The sequence below is a fragment of the Aquila chrysaetos genome, chromosome 3 (assembly GCF_900496995.4).
Source record: "Aquila chrysaetos chrysaetos chromosome 3, bAquChr1.4, whole genome shotgun sequence".
NCBI lineage: Eukaryota > Metazoa > Chordata > Aves > Accipitriformes > Accipitridae > Aquila > Aquila chrysaetos.
In genome coordinates this window covers 62,246,632-62,266,765 of record NC_044006.1, presented here as the reverse complement: position 1 = coordinate 62,266,765, position 20,134 = coordinate 62,246,632, and the positions used below count along the sequence as shown (strand labels likewise).

The window sequence follows — 20,134 nt, the reverse complement described above, 5'->3', positions numbered from 1 at the left end:
AAGCTGTGTGCTTTAAGTGCCGAACACAACTGCTGTTGAGTGTGTGTAATTTTTGCCAAGGACGTGCAAGTTTCACACGAAAATACGTCTGAAATGTCACCTACAGTTCCGTTTTCTTGTTGGCATTAGCAGTCTCCAGAAAGACATTACGGAGCTGGGCAACAGAGACTTTTGTGTCAACCATGCCAATCTCACCGTTTGGTGCATTTGCTTCCATGCTCTCCTTACTTTTAGAAGCTTCTAGCTTAGGAGCCACAGTATAGTCAGACATTGAGCGAGTCAGGACTTTATGCTTTGCTGTCGACACCTTCCAAATGGGAGCTTTTGCCTTGGCAGGCTGTGATACAGACCCGCTCTGTATGTGCATAACAGCTTCACTCCTTTCTGTGTTCTCAGGGGTCTTAAATTGCTGCTTAGGAGCCTGCCTCTTATTGCACTCCAGCTCTCTCTGAACTTCTGAGTTAACTTTCAGCTTGCTTGCAAAAGAGGAACTCCCTACAGGGGTATCCAATTCTCCTCCTCCAAAGAGGCCGTCATGGTTCTTCCCTTGCTTGCGAATCTCAGATGGCAAAATTGGTCTTCTGCCTTTGGAAGCCTGTTCACCCTCCAAGGAATCTTCTTCATCGGGCTTTGCTCCATAACCAAGCACCTCTTTCTTTTCACTCTCTGATGCAGCGGCTCCTGACGATTTTATTAAGAGGCTAACATTGTCTGGTAGGAGGAGGCTGCCAACAGAGATGTTTGCTGGTTCTTCTGTTGCCATCAGCTGAGCTGTGTGAGCAATGCCAGCAGGCTGAATATAGCCATGTATTGGTTGGCGGACTGAACTGACGGGCTGATTTATAACCCTATCAAAGGCAGACGTTTCTGTCTGAAGAGGCATGTAGTGGGCTGGCACTGGATGTGATTTTCTCTGAGATACTGTGTCTGTGACAAGTTCAGGGCTTCCACGAGCACTTTCCTCTTTCACCAGTTTCTCTCTAACTTTTACTCTTTAAGAAAGAAAAAGGATTAAAGCTGTGAACAGCAATACCCAATCTGGGAAGGAACACAGACGCTGGGTACAGACAGCAACATCGTATTAAAATAAAAAGCAATCAATACATAAAAGAAAGCAATCTTATGATGCAACCCCTTCCTCCCACTTGAATCTTAGTAGTAACATTGCTTAGAAATATTCAAATGATTCACAGGCCCTAGAACATGCATGACTCCTGAGAAGGTAACTGAGCAAGCTCTGAAAATGTACAGCATGTTCCCATGAGGTCACAACTGTGTTTGTCAAACAGCACATACCCATAGTCTCAAACAAACAAGATGATCAAAACTGCTTTTCATATTATCAAACTGTTGGGTTCAGTCTGAAATTGCATATTCCATTGGCAATCATGTATGTAGTCAGATTTTTGAAGATGTCTAAACACTGAGCAGCTTACATGGTATCAAGATGCTGTTGCATTGGGGAAAGAGATGAAAAAACATGTTGTTATTCCCCACTTAGTCCTTCAGATGTTTTGCCAGAGACTTTTTATTTGTGCTTTTGTGTATCATATAAGATATCTAAAATGTTACATGTAGTGTAACTTGCTTCAGTAAGTGAGAAAAAATGTTGAAAGTACAAGCCTTAAAGCCCAAAGTGAAACTATGGCATGGCTGTTGCTCTTCAGAGGGCTTGCAGGGGAGAAAAGGATTTTTAAAAAAAAAAAAAAAAAAACAAACAAAAAAAACAAAACCAAAAAAAACCCCACCCAACCAAAAACCAAAAACCAACCCCAACCAAAACAGGCATTTTGTTATAAAGTGTTTCATTACATTTGAACATGCAAAATTTACAGGAATGTTCCCCACAAGTTACCTTACTTCAGTGTATTTTCTAGAAACACCTCTAGACTTGTGTAACATCCATGCAAAACTGAGTTGTATTCTACCTTTAGACACTTAATGCAACTGCACTAATGGAAGGCAAGCATGTGCAGCCAGAGGCAGCCTTTGCTCTATGACTACAACTGCAGGTAAGCTATCCAGCAGTTTTACAGCCACACCGAGTGTTTGGACAGCTTACAGGGCAAGTGTTTGTAAATATCACATACACAGTATTAAAAATGAAAGCCCTGTATTTTCTCCCCTCCCAGATGGGTATAAAAAAATTGATTTTAATTCTGAGAAAGGAGAGAAACTCAAGTACAATAGGATACTAGCTCTTTATTTGAAAGTAACCCAGCTCAAAGTATGTCCAATTCCAGACTTGTTACCAACAGACTTTTTGGAGTTTACATTATTAAAAAAAAGCAAGGTTTAGGAAAAAAAAGGCAAATGAGTATCTGAGAGAATAATTCAGGATATCCAGAGTTATCTGAAACACCAACCTTTCTAATATTTTGGTATTTCTTATCTCTGAGGTTTGGTGCACTTATCAGGGAAACTTCTCAAAGTTACTTAAGCATAGAAAGTGTATTCAGTCTGAAAAAGTGATTCTTTAAACTACATGTACCAAGCATTCTGCAGAACATCCACACTGATGTTAGTACTGGGTTATAAGAATTACTTTAATCAGGAACATGGAAAAGAGTCTTCCTGCAACGCTTCTCGTGGTAGGCTAACTGTATGTTACCAAACTGGGAGAAAGCAGCTGCTTGTAGCTCTGATCAAGATCTTGCTTTACTTTTCAATATAAATTTTTTACTTCCTTTGTACAATCTCCTTTGGAATTCAAGCAATTAAACTGTAGGCAATGCTAAGATGGATTGCTGTGTGGTATAAAAATCTGCTGGTTTTGCAGAGTACAAAGAGGGATAAAATAAGAAGTTATAAAAATTAGTGGAAGCCAGAATGATAGTAGCTGTGGAAGAAGCTAGGGGCATTTGTACTTTGTCATCTAAATACCAATTGGTTATAAGTTACAATAAAAGCAGATGCTTCAGAAAAGTTTCAACAGCTGTTTATCTGCAAGAAACAACACTTTAATTTTTGCTTTAACAGAAGCAAGTTAGAAAGGTAAAGTGTTAAATAAAGACAGAGTAAAGGGAAAGATAGGGGAGGTTTGTAGTCTGATTGTTAGTCACACAGCTACGTTTTATGATACCTGGAGGGCCAGCTGATAAGTGAAGGTGTGTCCCCTTCCGAATCTTTCTGAAGAAACCATTCAGGTTTTGCTTTCCCTGCACTACTACAGAAAACAGAACTTCAGGTAATTTTTTGAGATCTCAACACATGCTCCCATTGTTTCTCCCAATCTTCCCTCCCCACTGTTTTTTTTTGTTTTCTAATTACTCAATTACATAGGACTGTTCATGAAAATAAAAGCACAGCACATTAATCAAATTGAAAGGTGATAAACTGTGAAACAAACTATCATATTAATTCCACAAACACCTAAAACCAGTGTTCTGAATGTTAAATATTCTGCAAATGTAACTTTACCAAGTGTACATTGTCCAGAATTTGAGAAGTGAAAGCAACTACACAATCTTATTTTTGCCATTTGCCACTGCAGGTCAGTTTGAAGAGTTTATGTAAGGACACCTGGAAAAGTTGCTAAAACCATTCCTTTAATTTGTGATTTAAAGTGGTAAAGACCGCTGGGTCCAAAATGAAGTCGTAATATGAATTTAATGAAGTTGTAAATTCAGATGGCTACATCATACTTCCTCAGAAATTCTCAGGAGCATCTGGAACCCCTCTCTCCTTTTGTAGCCCTCTATCACAAAAGCTTCAGAAATGCAAACCCAGTTAGCTCACAGTGCTGTGTCACTGGGTGACAGAGGAAAGGAAAAGCTTAAAAAACAAAGTAACCCTTAGTTTGATCTTGTCTTGACTTTATTCTGCTTCCATTTTGGAGTTGAAAGCGTAAAAAGAAGTAAGAGCACTGCAAACTTTTAAAAGCCTGCAAGAAAGGGTGTTTGCAGACTACCTACATACAGTTTCTCAAATACTTTCCTAAAGCCCACCTTCATCTACAGATCACATCAAATACTTTTAACCTTGCAAGCACAGACTGCCAGGCCACACTAATGTTTACAGACAAACTCCCTGGAGGTGACAAGTGGCCAGGCTGCTTTCCATTACATATAGCTACATCTGAAAAAACTCCTCGCATTGCAGTAGAGCTATTTGGGATGAAAATCCCAAATTAAGCTCTGGGTCATCTACTTCAATTTTTCTTATCTGGTCTTTTAATAAATATAGTTGAAAAAGGTCAAATCAACTACTGTTCTTAAGATAACAGTGCATTTACTGCAAATAAGTTTAAATTTGAGAACTCACCTACAGTTGTCATCTCACCCAAATCAAGCTTAGAACAGAGTCAAACACCGACTGTTGAAACACCTTTTGTTTTTCCAAATGTTTTTGAATTCCTAAAAGAACTGACCAAATAGGAGGTAAAAACCTTTCACAGGAGCTGACCCAGTAGCTGGAATTGCTTTGAAGCAAGCAAACTTCCTTCTCGTCTCTTAACGTGCACTTTGGCACATTTTTATAGTAGGCATGGCCCAAGGAACAATTATTTGTTCTTGATCATTCATCCTTTGAAGAGAGCAGTCAGAAGAACACAAGCCATGTTTTGAATTTAGAGTTAATCAGCCACTTCAGCAGCCAAATGTAGACAATGTCAAATGATACCTTCTCAGCACTTTGTTGTCTTCTCAGTGATGGATAATAGGATTAATTATTAAATCTTCTTAGGATTGAAGGCAGAAAGCTTTCATATGTATTCCAAAGCAAGCTGCATTTATTTTCCAATTTGAACTCAGCAAATTTAAATTTAACAAAAACAATTTTGCAACCTATATAATGTGGAACTGACTTCAAAATGGCAGCCACCTGGAAAGTTGGCGTTAGCCCTTATTTTGCTTGTGCAATTGGCCTTATAGGAGATTGGCATACAGTAACTTTAAACAGACTGCATGGAAATAGGCAATGACTTCCTGACCACTAAAACAGGGAAAAGAGTTTGAGAGGTTATCCTTAAATCTCTGAATATCACACCAGTGAGTGTGCACTGGCACTGGAACTTGTCAGGGGTATTAAAATGAAGAACGGGCTCTTGGCAACTTGGCCTTTAAAAAAACCACCTACTGCCTACACACATATCCAAACAACAGACCAAATCCCAAGTTTAAACTCTTGGCTGCTGCAAGAGCTGCACCGCATCTTGGCGGGTGCAGATGATTTCCTTCAAAAGATAAGACAGACAGTAATTGTGGGAAACCTGTTTTACACAAATACTGACGCAAGCCTCCTCCAGGAAGAATCTGAAATCAGTGATAATGCAGTCAGTAATTTGTATTAAGTTATGACTTATTCCTGCTGCTTTTGCCCCAGTCTCTCATTTGTTAGTATGGCACTACTGCAGAGCAGAGAAGTAAAAACAACTATACCACAAATGGGATGGAGCTTAAACTCTGGAACTGTCCTAAACATCAGAACCCACCTGAAAATGGATCTTACCATTTCATTATCTGGAAACAGAGAACAACTAAGTCTCAAAAAAAGCAAAACTTTGCAGAAGGGGCCTGTGTCCAGTGCTTGCCAAACACAGTGGATCCCTTAGTGTTTCACACAGCATTAGATCTCATAGGGACATATAAATTAACAAATGAAAATGTATGCCCCCATTAAAAACACTGTTTCCTTAATTATTTCTCTTCTGTCCAACTTCTGCAGCATCTTTTATTATTAAAAAATAGGTAATGCCAGAACAGGCAACTTTAAAGAAACAGCTGGAGTTTGTGAATGATTTGATAATGCCTTCAGCCTGCTCAGTCTGAACTTGTAACTGGTTTATAGACCTGCATTAGAAGAAACACACTTGTTAGCTAAAGAAAAGTGAGCTTTATAAGGAGACCAGATTTCTCCACATTAAAGGCTAATCTGTGAATGAGCAGATTCAGGTGTCTCTCTATAGCCAGTGTGCTCTTTCACCAGGGCAACTGCCACCCCACCAATGCAGTGTGCAGCACAGCTTCTCCTGAGTTGGAAGAGGTAACAACCTAGGAGGCATTTCATTGTTCAGTATTTCATTGGTTTCCTCTCACAGAAACAGGGACTAGGATTGCTTTATAAGAGTAAAGAAGATAAACCCCCTTTTTACACTGCAGTAGACACATTCTTGGCTATAAAGTTTGATGGGCTATTCTCTTTGCTTTCTTAAGGCTGAAAACTTTGTCCCTTCCTTCACCTTATAAAACAAAGAAAACAACCTGCCAAAGGTCCGTTGCTCCAATATTCCTTCCTATCAGTAATTGGATTAGTCAAGAGATTTATTTCAAATTGAGCATTTGAACATAAGGGATAATATTTTGTAGTATCTGAGTTGAGACTGCTTCAGAAACAAGTCTTTTGGAGCCTGGAATAATGTAGTCAGTTCAAGGAGTTTCAGTACAACTCTGGTCTCAGTTGTATGGATGACCCTGTGATGACTATTTTCCTTACTGTAGTAGCAGAATGGTAAGCTTAAAACATAAACGAAATGTAAAATAGTACTTCCTAAGTATGTTGACTTACTTTCCCTCTGATTGCTTTTTTGAAATGACAATATTCCTTTAAAATTTTGGCTTAACTGGGAGAGTCCAATGATAGCTCATATAGTCACGTATCCATGCAAAAGAAGGTAAACAGGATTAGGAGTCACCTGAATAATGAAAAGCTATGAAAAAAAAAATATTAAGAGACTACTACCGGTGTGTCCTATGCAATAAAGTGAAACAAAAAAGAAGGCTAAGTACATCTGAGCAGTTTACAGGCACTGTAAATAGATGACTTAATCAATCCACCAGGTGGTTAACCTTTGACGTGGAAGATTGCTTCCTCATTCAAACTTTAAGGTATCCTTATGAGAATTAATAAGAAAGGCCACCACAAATAAGAATCAAGCTTTGTGATTTTGATGGGAAGGATAAAGAAGTCTGGTCAAGGTAGGTTGTTTCTGAACCTACTGCGAAAAATGCCAAAATGTATAAACGGTTCAGTTTATGCCAGTTCATTTCAGTTTTTTAGAAAGAGTCAGCACTGCTCAGCATGATGCAGATGTGTTTACAATTAAGTTCTCATTACAATTTACATAATTTTTAGCTGCCAAATTTTAATTTAAGTTTTTACAGTTACTATTTTCCATCCATCCACCTACCTAGAAATTAAAGAGTCACATTTAAAGAAAATCATCCTTTTTAAAAAATACTTAAGTCACATGTTGTTTTCAGTCATGATAACACTTTGACAGTCTGTTTTTGCACTACAGTGTGAAAGTACAATGTGAAATTAGTGAAAACTATTTTTTATTTCCTTCTGGAAGAATCTGGTTACCCTGTTACTGGAATAGAATTGTCAGGTCTGAAGTAATTCAGTATACAATGAGGGAGGCTAGCTTTTCCAAATTCAGCATGGAATTTTAACTCTCCCCTATGCCCCTTCACACACATAACCTGATATTACCTGAAAGATTAACTATCACAGTTCAAAAGGGTTTTTACACTTTCATGGCAGAAAAACAAATCAACTATTATTTCAACTGACCCAAGACACTTTTCAGCTTTTAACTCTGAGACCTGTTTTGTTTTGGCAGAAGCCATCATGAAGCTATTCAAATCTTCACTGAGAAACAGTCTTTACTTGGAAACCCCCACCCAAACAATTACAGGATATGGAGGAAAAAAGTTAAAGGCTTGCTCTAACAGGTTATGAAAAAAACCAAACTCGAGAAGGTTTAGAACCATAACTGCTTCAATTTCTAGTTTGTGTAAATATCTTAATCATCAGTTATTCCACTCCTCTGCCAAAAGGGCCTAATTTTAGCATAAATTCTATAAATATAAAGTAAAACCAAGGACATATCTAACCACAGAAATAGACAGCTGCTTCCTTGTATCAGAAACACATTGTGATTCAATAAACCCAACCAATCCAGTCTGAGACATCCAAACCCACTAAATACATTCTTCAAGGGTAATAAATACATTCTCATAAATACTGTAGACATTGCTGACGAAAGTGATTAAGATAAAGGAATCTACTGTATAAACAAACAAATAAAAATCATGCTTACTTTTGTCTGATGTTACTGTGCAAGGGCTGGTCATTCTGCAAATGGATTGGTGAGGCTGCCCGCTTTGGTGAAGAAAGGGACTCTCTGGGGATTTGCTTTGGTGATATTGGCACTTCATTACAAGAGGAAGATTCTCGTCCAGAAAGTGAGACAGAACTATCCAATGTTGTTGAAGGGTCAGAAGCCTGTCTAATGGCACTGTCATCATCTGTTTTTCTATCACTCTTATCATTTGAGAGGTCTTCTTTATCTGGAACACCATCTTTTTCATGGCTGGAATACTCTTTGGATTCAGAAATCACACTCTTTGACTCCTTCGTCTCAGTCCTGGACAAATATAGGGAGCCACTGTCCTTGTTTTCATCATTTTGCCTTTCACTTTTCACTCCCTTTCTTTCCATGCTGTCAGGATCTTTCCTTGCCCGTGTATATCTGGATGAGTAGTCAGAATCCAAATCAGAATCAAGAGATAATCCATACTTTTCTGCCAGCTGGCGCCGCCTCTCTGCCTTGTACCTAGCTATTCTTTCTGCTTTTGACTCTAGTTCCTGGACATCCATGCTTCCTGTACTATACAAGGGCTCTGTATTACCTCCTGTGATTTCTGCTCGGTATCTGGACGATCTGGGTTGTTTTTCTACAGAAGAATCCGAAGTTTCCTCCTCTTCATTTGATCTTCCTGTCAAAAGTACAACATATATGAGCAAGTTCATCCCAAAGCTCCAAGTACCCTACCCACCATTCACATCGAGTGAACTAAAAGCTTCCCATTTTCTTACAAATCAAAGTGTACTAGTGACTGCACAGACACATTACATTTTTGCACTTATGTCTCCAAAAGCACATAAAAATGATTAAGGAATGTGTATTAGTTATAATTCTTTAAGAGTCTCATATCAAATTATTGTTGTTTTAAAACAATATGGATAATCAACCTTTTTCAAATAAGACAACTAGAAAATTAAAAGGCAAGTTAAAAAAAAAAAAACTGCTGACCACAGCTCTTCTATAAAACTCCTCTCCATGTACTGCACAAATGACAGGGTAGTAAACATGAAGTAATTCAGCAATGCAAGATTGACTGATACATACTACTTACCTAAGTGGGGACTGTATGGATCAGTTGCACGCATGTATCTTGGTGTATCTTCCTCTAGTAAACGGTGTGTGACTGATCCTGGACAGTTTTGCAGAAGCATAGGTTGTGTATCATTTTCAATTCCCTCTAACCGTCTAGCTATTCTCTCTTTTCTGAAAAAGATGTGAAAAATGTGAAATCAGGCATCTTTGAAGATTTGAGGGGAGAGTTTCTAAGAGGAGGCAACAAAACAAGCTGTGTGTTTTGTTTTACAGGCCAAAGACTTTTTTTTTTTTTTTTTTTTACCTTTTCATTTCCAAAAAATCTTGGTTGTTTGGTTCAAACAGTTTTCTTAATTCTGAAACTGAGACAACAAAAGATTATACAGTTTATAAACTACTAGGTTTCAGAAACTCACAGAAACTTGCTAAATGCTTTAGAATAAGAAGGAACAAAGTTAAGAAGTTTGAAATAGCTTTTATTGGGGAACAAGCATTTTCCTCATTTTCCTAGTTTATTAAGCTTGTGTTATCAAAGGTGCATTAGGCATATAGGCGTAAACACCAAGGTGTCCTCCCCCTCCAGGTACTTCCAAGCTAAGCTAGAATCTGCTATGCCATCCTAGCAGTTTTCAAGATCTAGTATAAAGTGGGCAAGTTGTATTTTGATTAGCTGAGGTCAGGCTTACACACTACAGTAACCAGTTTCAAAACCAGGTAGTATGGAATTACTGCTTATCCTGTCTACACAAAGGTTGGGGACTGACTATGTTTAAAGAGAAACAGTGTCCCCTATTCCTTACTTTCCTCTACTCCACTATATTGAGCAAATCCCAAGAATTTCGCTGACTCATGATTGGAGTGAAAATTACCATGTACCCTCATGATATTCTAGTATGGTTAATCACTTTCTACTTTGCTAATTTTCCCTTGTAGTTTTAATTGGATGTATTTTCTTTCTCTCCCCCTAAACTGTCTGGTGGTTATGTGCTAGTATGCAGCTGTCACAGTTCACAAAATAGTAGTGAACCAAGAGGAGGCATGATAGATGAAGTAATCCCTATATATATATATATATATATATATATATATATACACACACACACACACACACACACACACACACACACACACACATATGTGCAGTTACCAGTGGTGTTTGCAAACCACTGCAAACTGGAGCAGTGAGTGCTACATAAACAAGTGTGGTGTGACTTCTTACCACCAGGAAGAGAAATCATACAGGCTGTCAAAGGATGCAGTGGACTGGGAGAGGGGGTGTGTGTGTGCCTAGCACCACCTGCCCCCCCCCCCCCCATCATTGCCTTGGCAAAGATGTAGTGCTAAAAGCCGTGTGCGCCTATTCTGATGCAACGCACCTCCAGGGTTCTGATCCTGTGGACCCAGGGATCAAAAGTTAAAGTAAGCTAAAGTCTACAGCCTGCTAAATCAGCCCTAGATTGCCATCAGAAATGCCTGATGAGTCAGGAGTGCCTAGTAGACACTGTTCCACACCACTGCAGAAGTAAATCTATCAGCTTTTTTCCCTACCAGACCTCATCGCTCTAGATGCTTAGAAGATAAACATTATTGAAACATCACCCTTTTAAAGGTCAGATGCACCTTCTCTCCCTTTCCCCTACTGCAAGAGCTTACATGCATAGCTATGTCAGGGGTTCAGCTCAGCTGACACTATCCAGGAAGTTTGCTGTAGTCAGTATCAGTGCTTATACTTCATAGATACAGACAGAGACTATTGATGTTGGCTGTCATATCAACCTTACGTGCCGAAAAGCCACTAGGACTCCAGGTAAAATGTCTTGGATCGGCAAAAATGAATGTATTCTGATCATGGCTACAAGAGAAGCAAATGAATAAGGTATGAATAGAGCATCTGAGGCTACAGAGGAGTGCCTACTGAGAATGTGCAATTAACAGGGGAAAGAAATCAACTGGGCCACTCTCCAAAACAACTCATTTAGTCTACATTTTTACAGAAAGCAGACTCAAGCTATCTGCTTCAATTTCTCAAGCCAGGTTAGCTCAGATTGTGATCACGCTATAAAAAAAATCTAATACATGCACATTTGATGCAACTAGCAGTGCAGAGTAGCTAAGTATGCAGCTACTTAACAGTGCTAACCCAAGGGACACCTCTTCCACACCTAGTTTCAGCATCTGTGGCAAAGCAGATTGAAGCCTATGCTGTTGACCAGGTTGACAGTGCAAGAGAGCCACTGAAAGTCAGTAAGCTCCAGGCACAGCTCTCTGGAGACAGATGGGAACTGGACTTGGGCAATGGAAAATTTGCATCCTGAACCAACACCAAAGCAAAGATGAGCCCTTACATTGTGTTTTCATAGATTTTTCTCTCAAGGCATGAGCAGTTCCTGCTGCTGCCCTGCCTACTTAAGCTGTGCTAGCAGTGGAACTGTATTAAACAGAGAACTTATCCATATGAAACCAACCTTCGTCTAATGTTCACACCAAAGGAAATGATTTCCCATAAATACTTTGCTCTCACCTCTGCCAAATCTACTGCTGTTTCAGTTTGTTCCTCTGACTATTAGAGTTTTTCTGTTCCATCTGTTGGCTATACATACATAAAATGGTCAAAAGAAACCCCATAATTGTTCTGCCACTTCAGACAGGTCAAAGGCCTCCACAGCTCACAGTTAATAAAACCACATTCCATCCAAATCCTCATCATTTTTCTTCCCTACTCACCGATTTATACAGTCCCTAAAACCATCATCAGAGAACAGGTCTTTTACACAGCTTTTGTAAAGCTCTAAAGCATAGCTTCATATACTAAAGTCTTCTTCCTCCCCCCCTCCCCTCCCCCCCCCCCCCCCAAAAAGAAGAAGAAGAAACTTGACTATAAGTCATCCGCATACAAGAAATGTGGAACATCCAAAGAACTCCCAGCAACATTAGCTCAACACCCTCTTGCTATGTGTTAGCTGAAGTTCCAGAGATTCTACTACTGCTTTGCAGTCCTAAAAAGAACACTGGCCTCATGATGCATCTCTCCAACACCTTCCCAAACAAGATGGGACAAAAATAGCATGGACTACTCTATGCTGCCTTACACTTTTTCCACACTTGAGATTCCAGACAGTAGTTTCAGCTAGGTTGGCCAACATCTGCAGAGCTTTTTTTGTGAAAGCAGTTTCAGCAATATTCTTCTTCTGGGGAGGTGGGGAAAAGAAGCACAAAAAAGCAAAAAAAGAAGATAAAATGCAGGAAGTCGTCTACTCTAGTGATTTCTTTTTGCTGAATAAAACATTTGACTTCAAAACATTAAAGCCAGTTGGAGAAATTTCACTCCCAAGGACACTGGTTGGCCCTTGCAAGCTTAGGTGATCAGGTTTCTTTCTCTTTTTTAGTTTGCAATTTGAATATGTTGGTGCCAATTTCCCATCTGTTTGTGGGACGTTTTTCCACATGACCATCAGAAACTACACCATTTCAAAGACACCCATGACAGTGTTAAAGAATAACAACACTTCTACCTAAAAGGTAGCACAAAGATCTGATTCAGCACACAAGAAAAGACTAAGAAGCCTAAAATAATTAATTTCACAGTAAAAGCTGCTTATCTAAGTTACTTCATGCCAACAGACTTTGTAAGCACTGTCGGTCAGTATATTTAAGGGCAACAGGAAGAACAGCCACAGTTCAGGAAACAGCTTTATTTTAGAATGTTGGGTAGGATGCTATGGTAGGATACCCTCTAAGGTAGGTTGTCAAGAAGCATCTTAATTTTGGTAACTGTAGACCTTCTGAGCAGAATTTACCTTATAATACAAGTATTTAGCAAAAGGAGTATTGTTCCATGTCTCGTCCCAGAATAAAAACCAAAAAGCACATTTGGAGTGCACCTTATAAAAATGTTTAACAAATTCCTTAAATTAAGGTGAATGATTTCTTACAGAATTCAGAAATCTTTCAGAAACATTTGTTACAGAATATAAATATGTTTTTGCTGAAAGCCCTCTTTGATAACTGCAGAGGGGATACATGTGGATAAAGTTGCAGGCATGTGACAGTGGTTTTATTTTTAAGATACAGAAGCTGTAAAAACTATATCAAGCCTTATAAAAGTCCCTAGTAGGAGTAAGCACATACATTTGTGAAGCCTGAATAGACATGGATCAAAAGTTTACCTGTCAGAGGCTTAACTTCTCAAAGATGGTAAATAACCATTGCAACGCAGGTATACAATTTTTCATTTTGAGGAAAATTTAACACAATAGTGAAGCCTACCAGCCTCGTTCCTACCTCCTCCTCTCCTCACCTGGAAAGATGATGGTCTACAAACCAGGCTGGAGAAGCATTTATCTATTGTTTATGCTAGCAGATGCATACTAACATGTTCAATGCTTAACTGCAGGCAGTAATGTGTGAGACTTCAGCTAGACTCTTTAAACCTCAGTTAGGTCTGTATCAGTTGAAAATTAAATACATTCCTCTGATTTTCCAACATATACAAATCTGGATCAAAGTTAGGCCCTAGATGGGAAAAATAACCTGGATTTTCAGAAAGTGTTTGGCATCAAGTATTCCCCTCAGAATATAACCATAGCTCCCACTGCTAACTTTTTCTTAAGTCTGGCACTCACCAAATCTGATGCCTTTATTATGAGAATAATTTCTTAGGAAATAGACACATCTTGGAATAGAAATTAGTTCACTGAGAAGCAACTTACAGAGAAGGTTTCTCAATTGAAGGCTCTCACAATTAACTTGTTGGCCAGCATGATTGTAAGGCTAAGTATATGGAATAACAAGGGACTACGTATTCTTACTGACTAGAGCTCTCTGGAAGTCTGTATTCTATAAATGCATATCACTCTATTACATCATTGTGTCAATGACGTCTTTCTGAACATCTGCAATAATTACATCATAAAAGCAAGCACATCACTTAAATATCACTTAAATGTTATGCTGGAAGAAGGGCTCCTTTCTAAAGGAACTCTGCAACAAACGACATTAAAAGAGCAACCCAGTTCCTTTACGTTGGGATTAGCGCACCTATTAGCCTTGTAGTTTGTCTGAAAAGGGTAAATACCATTAGAACACACATACAATTTTAATCAAAGTTCTGAGATCCACAACATCCCTGAGTGAAGGGAACATCTTTATGCCAGTTACATGTAGTTCTTCAGTCAAATGTCACCCTTTAGTGGTCAAGAACTACTTCCAAGCAGATTGTGATTTCCTCTGAATAATTCAAGAGAATTAATTCTCGGCTCTACCTCAACTGTGTCAAAAGGTAAAGATGGACCTGATGTTTTCTTTGTAAGTTATTCAGGCTAAGACAGAAGTTTAAAAAAAATACAAAAATCCCCAAACCCATATGTAGTGCAGGTTCTTTAGCATGCAAGACTAAAATTCAGTGTGTAGTCAGTTGGTTGTGCAAGCACAGTGATTCTACCGATCACCAAAGGGGACTGAAAAGAGCTTTGACTACAAGCCAAGTTAATACCTTTGAATTCAGTATTAATCTAACTGTACAAAGAAATCTCACTGAAGTTTTGAATTTCAGCTACTGCTTAACCTATTGAAAGCTAGGTAAAAAAAGGTGAACTTTATGAAGCAGGGATGTAACAAAGCCTTGTAAAAGAGTATTGTGGTTCATCCCCTGTTTCATCCCCTACACGTACTTCACAGGGAAAAGAAAACTCATTTACAAAACATCTGTGTCTAAGTGATTTTAACTGTGCCTTGCACTTGCACAGATTAAACTTCACATGCTGTTAAATTACCACTTGTGTTCATAATGTGTCTCCTGTACCTACCTTTTGGAAGTACTGCTAAGAGATTAGCATCAATATCCTTTGTGCTATTTGCAAGTTCTTCTTTATCTTCAAATGAGAACTCCTTCTGAAAACTGAAAGCAACATCTGGTTTACAGAACTGTGGATGTTTCTGCTACAAATCAAATAAAGCCAAGATGTAACCAATTTACTGCAAGAGAGTCTAACAGAGATACCAAAGAAAGTATTTTCCACAAGAATGAAATAAGAAATAACCCCAAGAAACTCACAAAGCCAAACCTAACAATCTGAAACTTGTTTGGAACTGACTGTGACACATTTTTGCATTAAATTACTGACTGGAGACTGCCTTCAAAATGCTCTCCTAGCAATTACATATGAAATAATCTATATCAAATGATTCTCCATAAATATTAAAACATATTTCATCAAATACAGTATTGTATGGTACACTCCACCTAGAAGTCTTCTGCATGACTGCCCTATTGTTGTTACTGCACTGATCTCTGGATCTTATATGGCTTATAATACACTAATATGAGCAGGACACCATTTAGTTTCATACCTTGTCTTTTCAAAACAGCAAAAATGCCCATTTAGATGAACAAAATATTTCTTTAAATATGTTCATTAAATATACAAATTTTAATTGTAAAATGTAGGTGTCACAATGGTCTAAAGTAGATAATGTCTACAGAGACTTTTTTTGACGAAGTGTTCCTCCTTGTGGGTAAACAAAGTGAGATTTTTCTCTCCAATTACTAAAAATAGAGAACTGCTGTAGTCTGCCATTATGACTTCTAAACTATCCCAACCGGGCATAAGAAAACTTATACTAGTCCTAAAACCTTTGGTAAACTATGTAGACAGGTGTAACAGATACAAATCCCCACAGTGATACCAGGCTCTTCATTTTGCCATGGTAGTGATGTGCCATACGATTTACTGTCATTCTGGCAAGACAAATTGCACAGCCTTAGTGTTGGAAAATCCTTCCTTAGGACAGTTTTTAAATGGCTTTTTAAAGAACTGAATACCCTTTCATCAAGTGTATTTGGTTAGAAAAGAAAAACTGGTAAAAAAAAAAATAAAAAAATTCCGTACTTACTATTTCAGAAGAACATTGCTCTTTGAAGAGTTTTAACATACAATGACTAATAACATTTTACATGAACTCCAAGAAGTATTTGCTTCTTTATGGTTTATAAATAATATTCCTTTGTAAGACATTGAGGAGAGAATAAAGCCCTTGAAATGACAATAAAGAAACTGGGCTGTGTCACATTCAGGCACCATGCCACCTGCTGCAAATCGTCTCCAACAACTGCACTTACAGAAATTATTCCAGGTACTGCCAAGAAAAGCAGTGTTAGCCACTACAGAAAATAGCAAATAGAAGATGAAAAGCTGCAATAAGCTGTCCATTACAGAAAACTGTGTATCCTTACAGGGTGACAACACTTTAATGGAACTAAAAAAAAACCAAATAAAATAAAAAAATAGCACACAGCAGCCACAGGCAAATGGGTGCGTGTGTCATCTGAGACTGGGCAGAGACTCAGACAGTTAACCGCATGTTTCTATATGCCTAACCCCACATTGCCAACACTCGTGATTCTTATTAGCCTCACAATATGTTATTTTCTTAGACACAGCTTCTGGAGAACCCCTAAGTGGAGTAATTCCCAGTTTCCATTTGAAAGCAGTTTCTACTCCTCTTGGCTGAGGAAGAGTTTGAAAAATGCAATATTGGCCTAAGGCTACAAATCAAACCCCAAATTTATTTTGTCAAATCAATTTGATTACTTAAGACTTGTCTCAAAAGGGACCCAGCTCATGACTTCTTAATACCTGGGCTTTATTTAGCAGCATCTCCAATTGTTTCCATAAAGCTTGTGACAATGCAACACCTTAAGTTTCCATAAACATGGGACTTTGTACAGAAAAGCATTCACTCATACAGCAAAATCCTTGTTTAAATTAACTGTGCACTAACATCCACAACTATGCCTCAGTCCCATATGAATTTCCAAGGGTAAAATCATACAGGATCAGGACTGGCACTAACTTGCTGGTTTTAAAAAGAATTGTATTATTGGATTGCTTGCGGATCCTCAACAAACTTTTAAATACTGTAAACTAGCTAGGTTCACTCCTGCCCCTTCCTCCAAACTCCAGGGAGTTCCAGAGACCCTCTAAACCCAGTCTAAATGTCTTTCACTGAATTTCCATCTATTTGTTCTCATGCCAGTGTTGTTGGTTAGCTTACTTATTTTTCTTAACTGAAGTTTTCAACATCTACTCAGCTTCCTCGAGACAGTCTCTCAGTTTCATTGATTATCTGTAAAAATGTTCTCTAGTTATTCCAGTTTTAAGTCATCTTTTTTTGTATATGGTGACCAGAATTGGACAGTCTTGATTCCAGACCTGGGTCTTAGCAGTGCCTTATAAAAATAGGAATTTTAATAGAGGAAGCATTATTATATGACTAGCCAGATGAATGCCAGGATCCACAACACATTTGCCTTTTTATATCTACGCTATACTGGTTGGTCAATCCTGCATGAGAAACCAATATGCCAAGGCTTTGCTTTCATCAGTTGCAGAAAAGTGACAGAAAAATTTATCAGCCCCCAATGCACAACAGTGCACTTAGTATTATTACATTACATCCTTTTTCTATTACTCCTCAAGGTCATCCAGTTCTTCCTGTATGTGAGCTCCCTCCTCCTTTGTACTGAGGGTGGCTTCCAACCTTTGCTCACTGGCAGATTTCATTAAAATTCTTTTAATAACCACAAACTTCTTAATCTTAACCCTTGCTGGACTACACAGCATCACAGGTTATCTCTTTTGTGAAAGTCCCTTCACAGTTTCCCTTATGCTTTCATATTCCATTTCCCTCTGGACAGATTGTCAACTTTATTTACTTGTTTACTTTTAAATTATTAACTATTTTAATATACTGACTATTTTATCCACAATGGAGGAGTTTTTCCTCTTGAGAGGCATTTTTGCTCTCTCTCACAGAGCTGCAGGTGGCATTGCTTGTTTTAACTATTCGCACATTAGAAACACAAAACGTTTTAAACTGATGTATCAATTACACTGCTTTCACTTGCACAGAGAATTCAGAGACAGAGCACGGCTCTGAAGATGACACAGTCAAGCCAAACAATTGGGTATTTATAGATACATATATAAAATTAGTTCTAAAAATGAAAGCAGGCATATTTAGGACATGTCACAGTATTCAATAAGAACATTCATTAGGAATCTAAATTGAGTCAGAATGATGTTAAAGCAATTCCAAATAGGTGTAAAAAAAAAAAGAAAAAAAAATTTACAGGACACTACTCATAAGGGTTTTAAAAAAATAGGCTCATAAGTAATTCCTCACCAAGACTTCCCCGTTTCCTCAAAGGGATCTATCCAGATGTCTCCCTGTTTTATTAGTTTCTCTGCTAAAGGAGCAGTTGCAGCATCAATTTAGTTGCTCAAGCAGAGCCAGCCAGACTTGGATTGCCAAGTATATTGTACTTTCAAACTCATACACAACCCTGTTCTAGAAGTATCACAACTACATCTACTCACCTTTGCTTTTCTTAATTTCTCAAGTCATGCTATAAATTTAGGTGCAGATTCCGAGCAGCAGCAGCACCAGGAGTTTCTGCACTTAACAGGTAGGCCATGCACATTCATTATTAAAATAATTTAAGACATACGTGGGTTTCTCTAAATGAAAAATAAAGTTTAGAAGTTTGCAAGAAATCTTTCTTCTTAAAGTCCCTGTTAAACCTGGATACTGAAAGAAGAACTTCTCCTTTGCTTGCCTGAAATATAGCCTGTGATCATGGTTCATTAAATGCAATCAACAGCATGAGGTCCCTGGAGTTTGTTTTGCACACGATTTGTGTGTGGTTTGGCCTCAGGTTCCCAACAAACTCATCATACTCTCCAATGTTCAGGAATTCATATGATTCCTATTAAAACATAGGCAACAATATTTCACAACCTCTATAGTTTTTCTTTAAAACCAATGTATAATGTGGCATTAGTAGAGTATTTGACAGTCTCAGTAGTTACACTGCTCTTGCAACTTCCAAAGTAAGTGTGGGCTGCACCTATACATCAGGGATTCCAGGCTGAAAACTTCATCTGCTGCTGCAGCAGCAGCATACAGTTTCCAAATAGCTGTCCCACTAACCTAGTTACATGCCCAAAATCAAGCAGAAGTTTGATCCAAATGCCACTGGTAGTACTGCCCTGCCACCTGGATTAAAGCTACATGATATCCTGAGATTTTGTGATTGAAATACATGCATGAAAATCCACTTGCATACCTGCCAGCCAGGTGCTTCATGTTCATTTCCCTTCTCTTTCCTTAACTCCAGGAGAATTTCCTTCCCTGGACTCTTAGGTAAAAAGTCCATTCTACAGTCACATCCTTTTCTACTACTCTCATTTCTACTCTCCCCTACCTGCCTTCCATAACACAGTGCAGCTTCTACACCTATTCCCTCCCTCTCTCTACAATACCTAAGAAACAACATGGCAGGGAATCAGGTGTGCTCCAGAAGGTGTGCGTTGACTGAAAAGATGCTTGGAAATGTGAGGCTGGGTGCCTAAGGCTGGTGGATTCCTGTGCAGCTGAACCAACAAAACAGCTGGTTGCTGAGGCAAGAGTCAGTTCCCAACTTCCTTAACTCCTCTCTGCACCATTATGAATGAGTCCAGCAAGCAGAAAGGTGGACACCAAGAGACACCAAGAGCAGTCGGAGTGAGGACGGGAAGTGAGAGGGAATGTGACCTGCCACCTTGCTTAACTGTGAACTGTATCCCCTTACTCAGGCTTGTGGAACCCTGCCCTAAGACTGCAGACACGAGGCAGCATGGCCCTGCAAGGAAGCAGCAACGTCACCTCTCCATTCATCTCTGTGGTGTCCCCCTCTCATGTGCTGGCAAAGCTCTCTGCACAGCTGTATAATTAATTCACCCGCTTCAGCCACCGTCTTTTTCAGACAGATCAGTTTTCCAAGCTGGTTCACTAAATGTCTGTACTGTGTCCGTGCCATGCAAGGAAAAATGGGCACTGCAGTGGCAGGAGGCTCAGTGCACAGTGGGACTTTTCCCTTAGCAATGCCAGCTATAAATTTGCACATTACTTAGGAGGCAGTTGGTGTTTTCAATACCTGTTCAGAGCATCTGCTTTATGCCAAAGCTTGGTCCT

At 38.8% G+C, this 20,134-nt stretch overlaps 1 protein-coding gene across 6 annotated transcripts in view; it reads right to left on the bottom strand.

Moving 5' to 3' along the window:
- Positions 1-20,134, bottom strand: part of SVIL (supervillin) — a 144,121-nt gene that overhangs the window by 47,906 nt on the left and 76,081 nt on the right. For 5 of the 6 annotated variants that reach the window (XM_030008287.2, XM_030008285.2, XM_041122267.1 and 2 more), the window contains 6 exons: positions 14,926-15,017; positions 9,426-9,483; positions 9,141-9,292; positions 8,042-8,720; positions 3,083-3,166; positions 105-992 (listed from right to left, as the gene is read on the bottom strand). In XM_030008287.2, coding sequence (XP_029864147.1) covers positions 105-992; positions 3,083-3,166; positions 8,042-8,720; positions 9,141-9,292; positions 9,426-9,433 — 1,811 coding nt within the window. In that variant the 5' untranslated portion in view covers positions 9,434-9,483; positions 14,926-15,017. The remainder of the gene's footprint in view (positions 1-104; positions 993-3,082; positions 3,167-8,041; positions 8,721-9,140; positions 9,293-9,425; positions 9,484-14,925; positions 15,018-20,134) is intronic. The other variant, XM_030008289.2, reaches the window with a different exon arrangement.